Source organism: Triticum dicoccoides, chromosome 4B (assembly GCF_002162155.2).
Source record: "Triticum dicoccoides isolate Atlit2015 ecotype Zavitan chromosome 4B, WEW_v2.0, whole genome shotgun sequence".
In the NCBI taxonomy this organism is placed as follows: Eukaryota; Viridiplantae; Streptophyta; class Magnoliopsida; order Poales; family Poaceae; genus Triticum; species Triticum dicoccoides.
The window spans coordinates 6,859,297-6,869,035 of record NC_041387.1 but is presented as its reverse complement, the minus strand read 5'-3'; the positions used below and the strand labels follow the sequence as shown (position 1 = coordinate 6,869,035).

Sequence of the window (9,739 nt, the reverse complement as noted above, 5' to 3'; positions counted from 1 at the left end):
AAACGTATGCCTCTACGCTGGTGAGCTGGCTTGCCTGTCACCTAGTTTTGACGTTTCTGTAAGAATTGTGGTATAAGCGTTCCTACTCTCCCTTGGGAGAGCCGTGTGCATCTATTTATTGAGGGCAAACATGCCTTGCCATGGCGTACAAGGGAACGAGAGAGAATCCCGTTCTTGTTCGGTACAACAGGTAGAGATAGATACGGGAGGGAGAGAGATAGAGATAGTTTAAGATTACATGAGGAAAACAACTCAAACTCTAACACCCTCCCTTAATCTAAACTATTCTATATTGAGATTTCTCTTGAACTCTTCAAAAGACTTGGCCGGCAAGGCTTCGGTGAATCCATCGGCTACTTGATCCTTCGATGGAATGAACCGTATGTCCAACTTCTTCTCTGCAACCCTTTCATGCACAAAATGAAAATCAATCTCAATGTGTTTGGTTCTCCCATGAAACACTGGATTAGCAGAAAGGTAGGTTGCTCCCAAGTTGTCACACCATAGACAAGGTATACGAAGTTGCTTGATTCCTAACTCATGAAGTAGAGATTCCACCCAAATAATTTCAGCAGATGCATTTGTTAGTGATTTGTATTCAGCCTCTTTACTTGACCTTGACACAGTGGCTTGCTTTCTGGCACTCCAAGAAATAAGGTTTGAACCAAAAAATACTGCAAATCCTTCAGTTGACTTTCTGTTATCAACACATCCTGCCCAGTCAGCTTCAGAGAAGGCACTGACAAGTGTGGAACTAGATTGTCTGAACTAAAGTCCCAAACTCACAGTATATTTAATGTATCGTACAACCCTTTTGACAGATGTCCAATGAATGGAGGTAGGAGCATGTAAATATTGACAGACCTTGTTTACAGCAAATGATATGTCTGGCCGTGTCAAAGTTAAGTATTGTAGGGCTCCAACAACACTTCTATATTCTGTGCTCTCCTCTTCATTAAGAGGTTCTCCTTGATATGCTGAAAGTTGTTCTCAAGAAGACAATGGTGTAGGTGAAGGTTTGCAATCCTTCATTCCCATACGAGTTAGAAGTTCAGTGGCATATTTTTCTTGATTCAACACAATGCCATCTTGAATCTTCTTAACTTCAATGCCTAAGAAGAAATGTAAATCACCAAGATCCTTCAAAGCAAACTCTGAACTCAAATCACGCAAGAGAGCATTAGTGGCATTTTGTGAAGATCTTGCAACTATAATATCGTCCACATATATGAGTACAAAAATCATTGTGTTTGCCTTATTGTAAATAAAGAGAGATGTATCTGCCTTGGACGGAACAAACCCAAGATGCTTCAACTGTGAACTTATCTCTGAGAACCATGCTCTAGGTGACTGTTTCAGACCATAAAGAGCTTTGTCAAGCTTGCAAACATAATGAGGTGTTTGTTTGTTTTCATATCCTAATGGTTGCCTCATATAGACCTCCTCTTCCAGAACATCATGCAGAAACACGTTCTGAACATCTAGCTGTCGAAGACTCCATACTCTAGAAACAGCAATGGCTAGCACAAGTCTTATAGTAGCAGCCTTTACAACTGGGCTAAAGGTATCCTCATAATCAATACCATACCGTTGCTTAAATCCTTTTGCAACTAGAAGTGCTTTATACCTATCAATAGAGCCATTTGCTTTTATTTTAATTCTATAGACCCCCTTACAATCAATAATATTCCTATCTGACTTGGTACCAAGTGCCATGTTTTATTCTTCATGAGTGCATCATACTCTTCATCCATGGCATTTCTCCATTTAGGATCTCCAAGTGCATCACTCAACCTTGCTGGTTCACCTGAAACAGATAGCATGCCATATGGTATAGTGCCATATCTTCTTATTTTGGGATTTCTAATACCTTTTTGTAGCCGCGTCATAACCCTTGAAGTAGTAGAAGTTTGTTCTTGCTGCTGTACAGGAAACTGCATAGACTGGTTGGTGGCAGAAGATCCAGGCGACCCGTCCATGTGTGCAGACTGGGCTGATGCACCGGATCCAGAAGACCCTGGTGTGGCTCGGCCCGAACTAGAGATGTCTGGATCAACAGAGTTATCCGGAGCACAGGATCTCGAGTCTGGTGTTCCTGTCCCCTGCATGCGCGCGCTGAACGAGGGGGATCCCACGTCCTCTTTTGTCCCCTGCATGTGCGCTGACGTGGCGGGCATGGAGCGGGCCGGAGATGCCTGGTTTTCCTGTCGGCTGACAGGCGCGCGATCCCGCTTGGATTTCCGCCCGTGATCCAAGGTGGATCGGCGCGCAGGCATGGCAGGCACCGCCGCATCCTCCTCGGGCTCCGCTCCTGCTTCTTCTTCTTCATACACATCAAATATAGCCCCATTTTGTACCAGATTTTAATCATTTTGACCGTTTTGAACTGCATTTTCTTCATGCACCTGCACATGCATAGTACCAGGAGTAGAACTAGAAGGAATATTAGCACATTGGTCAGTATAATTGTTATCACCCCCTTTATCAAACTCCAGATGAAGAAGAATTTGTTTTTGAAGAAGAGCACCGGCATTTGGATGAAGTGACTCGAAAGGGAAAACAAATTCATCAAAGATAACATCCCTAGATATGTAGACTCTACCAGTAGAGACGTCAAGACATTTGTCCCCTTTGTGTATAGGACTGTACCTCAAGAAGACACATTGTTTGGAACGAAATGTAAGTTTGCGTGTGTTGTATGGTCAGACATTTGGCCAACATGCACAACCAAATATGCGAAGGGATGTATAATCTGGAGTAATACCAAAAATACGAGTGATAGGGTTCTCAAACTTGATGACTTTACTGGGACGAATATTAATAAGGTATGTTGCAGTGAGAAAGGCCTCATCCCAATATTTGAGAGGCATAGATGCATGAGCTAGCAATGCTAGTCCTACTTCGACAATGTGGCGATGCTTTCGTTCAGCAGAACCATTCTGCTGGTGAGCATGGGGACAAGATACATGGTGGGAAATTCCAATCTTTTGAACGAAGGAATTAAGTTTCTCATACTCGCCTCCCCGGTCTGTTTGCATGGCAAGGATTTTAGAGTTCAGTTGACGTTCAACAAGACTTTGTTAAATCCAACTAAACTTGCTATAGTCATCAATAAAGCTTACATAATAAGAAAATCTACCAACTGAAGTGGGGGCTGGTCCCCAAACATTTGAAAAGATAAGTTGCAATCGAGCAGTAGATACACTAGTAGAGATGGGATATGGTAATTGATGATTTTTTGCTTGTTGACACGCATCACAAACTGAATCAATACTAGACACAAAAGGAAGTTTATTTTTGCTAAGAACATGCTGAACTATAACTGAAGATGGATGAACCAAGCGTCGGTGCCACTTTTCTGAAGATGGTTTGGTGACACTCCAAGCTTGCTTATTTGACCATGACGAAGAAGAAGATGATGTGATTGGATAGGGACCTCCCTCACATCTCCCTCTAAGGATGAACAGAGACAATATTTTTTGATGCATGAGGGATATGTAAAGACATTGTTTAGATGAATTTTTTTTGAGGGGTTTTAACAATTGAGTTGCCAATGTGAGTAATATCCATACCAGCTCCACTTACCGTGTGCACTTGGTCACCTCCATGATATTTCTCCCGCATCGTCAACTTGTCAAGCTCTCCTGTGTTATGCTCGGTAGCACCTGAATCTTCATACCAGTTAGTGTCGATGCCATACAAGTTGGTGATGAGGTTGGCCTTTTTCTTTTCCTGATTATGTTCCTCGTACCGATGCCAGCAGTCCTTGGCGCCGCCGGCATGGTACTTACAATAGATCTGGCACTCGGGGTAATCACCCTCATGTTGTTGTTGATGCCGCTGTGGTGGTGGCTGACGTCGACGCTGATAGCCGCCGTTCCCACCAGCGCGAACAGGAGAAGGAGGAGCACGGTCTGAGCGACCACGCCCTCTTCGTCCGCGGCCTCCTCTGCCCCGGGACTGGCCGCGCCCCCTGTACATAGCGTTGGCTAACGAACGAAAACCTGCTGGTCCGTCGCCTACCATCTCCATCCTCTGATCGAAGGCTGAAATCTGCGAGAAAAGATCATCAACAGAGATGGAGTTCTTGATGGCGCCAACTGCTGCAATGACGGGATCGTAAACCCGATCGAGTCCGGCGAGGATGTAGTCCACCGTCTCTCCATCTGTCACCAGATGACCTGCTTCCGTAAGCTCGTCTCCGAGGCTCTTCATCCTGGTGAAGGCATTGCTGGACATGTTGCCCTTCTTGGTGTTGGAGATGGCGATCCTCAAGTTTGTTATTCGCGATTGCGATTGCACACAAAAATTGTGGTAAGGGTTGTCCACACATCAAGGGTACTTTCCTTACCGATGGCTTGTGCGAGGATCTCCGGAGTGAGCGAATTCAGCAGATAGCTTAGGACCTGCTGATCCTCGATCCATGGACCATGCAGTGGATTCAGCTCTACGGCCGTGGTCTTGTCCGATTTGGTGATCTCCACTGTTTTTGGCGGCGCTGCATCGCTGCTGTCGAGAAGATCGGTCACCTGCGCGCCTCGCAGTGCCGGCAGAACTTGCGCCTTCCATAGGAGGTAGTTCCCCCTCGCGAGCTTCTCTATTGGTGGAGTGCCGAGGTTGAGGCCGACAGCGCTGGAGCTCATGGTGATAGCGATGGAAGGGCGTAGGGTTCTGGTTTTTGTGTTTGCTAGAAGATAGGGAAGAGGCTAGCTCTGTATACCATGTAAGAATTGTGGTATAAGCGTTCCCACTCTCCCCTTGGGAGAGCCGCGTGCATCTATTTTTTGAGGGCAAACATGCCTTGCCGTGGCGTACAAGGGAACGAGAGAGAATCTCGTTCTGGTTCGGTACAAGAGGTAGAGATAGATACGGGAGGGAGAGAGATAGAGATTGTTTAAGATTACATGAGGAAAACAACTCAAACTCTAACAGTTTCTTTGTCATTTCGGTAAGGTAGTACGAAACGCTCGACCACACGTTAAGTGATGAGTGGTGCATGAACCTTTTTTTACGTTCGCAATGCTCAGTATTGCAATGTTTTTTATTTTATTTTTAGAACCTATTATAATTTCACAATGGTCCTATAGGAATGTTAACATTTTATTCAATTGTCATGAATTTTCAAATTTTTTATGGATTTCTAATATATAGCCATAAATGTAAAAAATATTTGCAAGAGTTAATTATTTTCATCATTTTTTATTTTTTTGATAATTTTAGAAAAAAAATCTCACACTATTATAAAATACTCGTAAAACTGCAGAATTATTTTCAAATTTATAAAATATTGCCTAATTATCGAAATGTTCATAAATTGATATTTTTTGATGAATTTGGAAATTTTAAACAAATTATTGAAAAGCCATGGAATGTAAGGAATGTTGATTTATAACAATTTTTAGGGATTTTTAAAAAGTTTCTCAGATTTCAAAATCATAATAAAATAAAAAGGAAAAAACAAAAACCAGTGAGAAAAAAAATTGAAATGAAAAAAGTTAGAAAAGGGATAAAAATTTAAAGGTGGCATAAATATAAAATTGAGGAAAAAACAAGTAATTTCTCCAAAAGGGAAGAAAACCCAAACATAAAGCTACATATAACCAGAAAAAAACTAATACAAGAAAAGAAATCAGTGGATGAACTCGTGCTAGCGACATGAGAGAAATAGAAGTGGGCCTCGCCCAGAATGATCGGAGAGTGTGCATGTTCGTTTTAATGTAAATCCCAATGGTTTTGAAAAACAATCGCTAATTGATAATGTTTTTGCGAATTTCTTAAAATGATTATTTTTGTAGTACTTATGTATTTATTAATTGTTCTGTATTTTAAAAAATGTATACAAATTGTAAAAATGTTCATCAAAAGTAAAGAATGTTAGAATACAATGTTTTTTGTGAAATATTCTGAATATTTTAAATATAATGAAAGGAGAAAGAAACCATGCAAAAAGTCACAAATGAATAATAAATAAAATTAAAATTAAATTCAAGATAAATGCAAAATAATAAATAAGAAAATATATAAAAAGATAAAAATCAAATAGGAAATAAAACAAAAAAATATTTTTATAATTAAAAAACAAAATAAAAGATAACATAAAGCTAGACTGGTAAATCAAAAATACCAACAGAAGATAAAAAGCAGCGGAACCAACTAGTGCCAGCGACAAGAGATAAATGTAAGTGGACCTAGCCCAAAAATGGGAGGCACCAACATTCTACAGTAGAGAGAGGAATATAAAACAACAAAATTATATCACTTCACCAACCAACCAAACAAAGCATAGAGTTTACACACAGCCTGCGGACACACATTTGGCACCTGGAATTATATCATGACATGCAAGTACATATAGTTGACAGACACACATGACATGCAAGTTTCTTGAACAGGGTTATGAGCACACCCTCCAAACCCAGACACTCCTTGAACACCGTGTCTACATGCCAGGAATCACATAGGGCAATTATCTTTTTTGCTTCCATTGCTACTACTGAGGACCCATGGCCGCGATCTGCTGCTCCAGCTGCATCAAAAGAATAAAATGTTAATCATTATGACCGGTCTATGGTGCACCGTGGTGCTCAAATCACATGGTGTCTCAAATCAGTTACAAGATGGTCTGCATCTTACTCTAGCACTTGTTAAGTTATGATGCGAAACAAAGAAATTCCATTTAGAGCCGACCCATACATCTACTAAAAGTGACCACAAAATTAAGGCATGAACATTTCAAATACCTTGACCTATTAAGTGTTTCATAAAACCCAAAATTATATCTAGACAAATTTCAACACCAAACAAGAATAAGATTCAGGTTATTCATTTTTATCCTAAACGATATACGAGCAATCTGTGGATTATCATACTACTAGTGAGAAATTGGAAGTAAAAAAGCCAACATAGGCACATAAGGTGCTACCTGCATCATTGTCTGTAGCTTGTTGAACACTTCATAAAACTCATTCCTAACAAGGTCCAATGCCATGAGGCACCTGCAATAATGCAAATATACACATTGTCAAATTCTGGGGAGATCAAGCGAGTTGAACGGAAATGGTTCAGAAATTTTGATCCTGTATTTGAAAAATAAAGGCTCTAACCATATCAGCTGTGTTATAAATAGAAGTCAGGCCCACAAGTTACAAGAGGATCATCAAACATTAGCACATTCCGATAATGAACCAAATTCTACCAATCATATGTGATAGGAGATCAAGTGAAAAAGCAGGTCATGTCTTAAGAATACTAGGTTGGTTTGAGCTAAATATTCAACTGGCATGTTTATATGCAAATTTTCAAAATACATAGAGTGGAGAATAATTACTGCGTTACAAATATAATAAGGCACCGAGTACTAACCCTTCTTTACTTTCTGCCTCATAAAACTGACGGAAGTGGGTGTAGGAGAGATTCACTTTCTTAGCAACAACACTGTAAACATACCAAGCAGCGCCAATCAGGGAGCTAGAAATTTCTCAAACTTATTAAAAGCTGCAGCAAGTTGATACACATAAGCATACTTCCGATGTCACAATATGTAATATCCTCAAGGTATCATTTCCTACTATGGTTGTCAACCAGTGGCGGCAGTAGAGGGTGGCCAGGGTGGGCCATGGCCCACCCTGGGATTTGGAAATAGATTTTATACCATAGGAGAAATGCTAATTTTTCTTTTAAAAAATCAATGTACATGTACAGTAGTATTGCTGGCCCACCCTGGTTCAGTCGCCTAGCTCTTGACAAACAATAGATTGTTTGATAAACTAGAAAAAATCGGGTTTATGTGCAATAGCAGATTAGTAGTACCGGAAATATTTGCAAACCGGCGAAGTTTTTCTTGCAGAGTCATAACGTTGGCATGCTCGGAAGACAACTAAATTTGGCCCTTTTAATTATGGCTATACGACAGCGCAAATGGCACAAGCCACATGCTCATGACATACACACCCCGCGCAGATGCATCCGAATAGAAACAACGTCTACTAGAAACCAGAAAATGAATATTGGCATTATGTAGAATAGAATATAATCAAATACTACAAAAATTTGCAGAACGAACAAATTTCTCATGCCATTGGATGAAATGCAGATTCAAAAATACTAAATTACTTTGCACAATGGCAAAGACCTTGCTAAGCTATAACATTTCCATTGGCATGAATACAGACGACTCTGTTAAACATAACACAACTAAATTCACCCCTTCTACATATGGTTATACGACAGCCACACGGCACGATTCGTGTCTGTGCCATCACATCTGAGCAGAAAAAAACATTGATGTCCTGGACAAACAAAAAAACCTACGTTTTTTTTTGAGAAGTAAAAAACTCACGGTTGGCATCACATAGCAGACGTGGCACTGTGATAGGTAGATAGGCTTCACTGAATGATGATGTGGAATAAAGCTGATGTGGACAGTGTGCATGGTAAGAAAATTGATAGTAGTGGAGATCAACTTCTTAAGAATGTTAGATTCCCAAAATGTTGGCAAAACGACATTTTTTTCCTTGCAGAGATTAGAGTATTGCCTTGGGCAATAATACTGGCTATTATGTTAAAGGAAACACAATTAAATCCAACTCTTCTAAATATGGTTACAGAAAAGCCGCAAATGACATGAATAAATGCCCCTGATGCACCAGCACGCCTGAATAGAAGCAACATCGATACCGCTGACATTCGAGAAAAACCGCTGACATTTCGACAGCATATCATTAATATATACCAGAAAGGTTTGCAACACGACAGACCTATCCTCGCCGACCCACAAAAATTGCCGTTGGCATGGGTACGGGCACTTCTGTTGCGCGAAACAGAACTAAATTCGGCTCTTTTACTTATGACTATGCGACAACGCAAAAACGACGCAACTGATGACAAACACATCTGAATTGAACGACGTCCATAGTTCTTTTTTTTTTCTTTTTTTTTGACATCAACAGTTAAAAATGGGCCGGGGAAATAAAGGGTTTTATCATGGTAATCACCTGCCGCTGCACCCCTTGAGCTCATGCACCAGTGCGCCCACCCTGCCGAAGTTCACCACGGGCAGGTTCCTACGAATCACAAGTTAAGCAAAGCAGACAAAATCAACCCTTCGTAAAGAAATATAAGAGCGTTAGATAACTACTCCTAGAGGGGGTGGGAGAGCGCAGGGGCAGAAGTACGGACAGCAGGCGGGCGATTTCGTGGAGGATGTTGTCGGCGTCGTGGAGGAAGATGTTGATGACCTGGGCGAGGAAGCCCTCCTGCTCCACCGACCGCAGGTGCTGGAAACCTTCGTCCACAATGCCCTAGATGATCACACCAGATGGAAAATTAGGCAGCCAGCCAAAACCGGCAATCCCCAGTGATTCCAGACCATAAGCACAGGGCGATTAGATGGGATGTGAGGGAACGAAGGGGGCTCACCGTGGCGAACATGGAGTCGAGGAGGGCGTTGAGCTGGGCCTTGAGCGCGGCGGCTGCCATGGCGAGGAGGTCCGGGAGTCCGGCAGCGCAAGGGGGCGATCCGGGGGTAGGAGCGGCGGAGTGGACGAGGACAGCGGAGAGAATATAGCGGAGGCGTTTTGGCAGCCATGAATTAATGAGCTTGGCGACGGCCTGCGTGCATGCAGCTACGTACCGCTGGATGGATTGATGATACCGCGTGCATGCATGCATGAGCTAGCTGTTGCACCTCTCTACAGCAAAGTACCAGTACACGTCCAGTTGCGGTTTTCCAAAACAGCAA

At 41.8% G+C, this 9,739-nt stretch overlaps 1 protein-coding gene across 1 annotated transcript; it reads right to left on the bottom strand.

Annotated features, from left to right (window-relative positions):
* Nucleotides 1-6,237: 6,237 nt before the first annotated feature.
* On the bottom strand, nt 6,238-9,523 carry LOC119293175 (histidine-containing phosphotransfer protein 2-like). The gene is made up of 6 exons (XM_037571726.1): nt 9,418-9,523; nt 9,178-9,299; nt 8,994-9,062; nt 7,363-7,434; nt 6,923-6,995; nt 6,238-6,526 (listed from the first exon to the last, which is right to left on the bottom strand). Exons 1-6 carry the CDS (start codon nt 9,475-9,477, stop codon nt 6,491-6,493), a joined length of 432 nt encoding a protein of 143 aa, XP_037427623.1. The 5' UTR covers nt 9,478-9,523; the 3' UTR covers nt 6,238-6,490.
* Nucleotides 9,524-9,739: the final 216 nt, after the last annotated feature.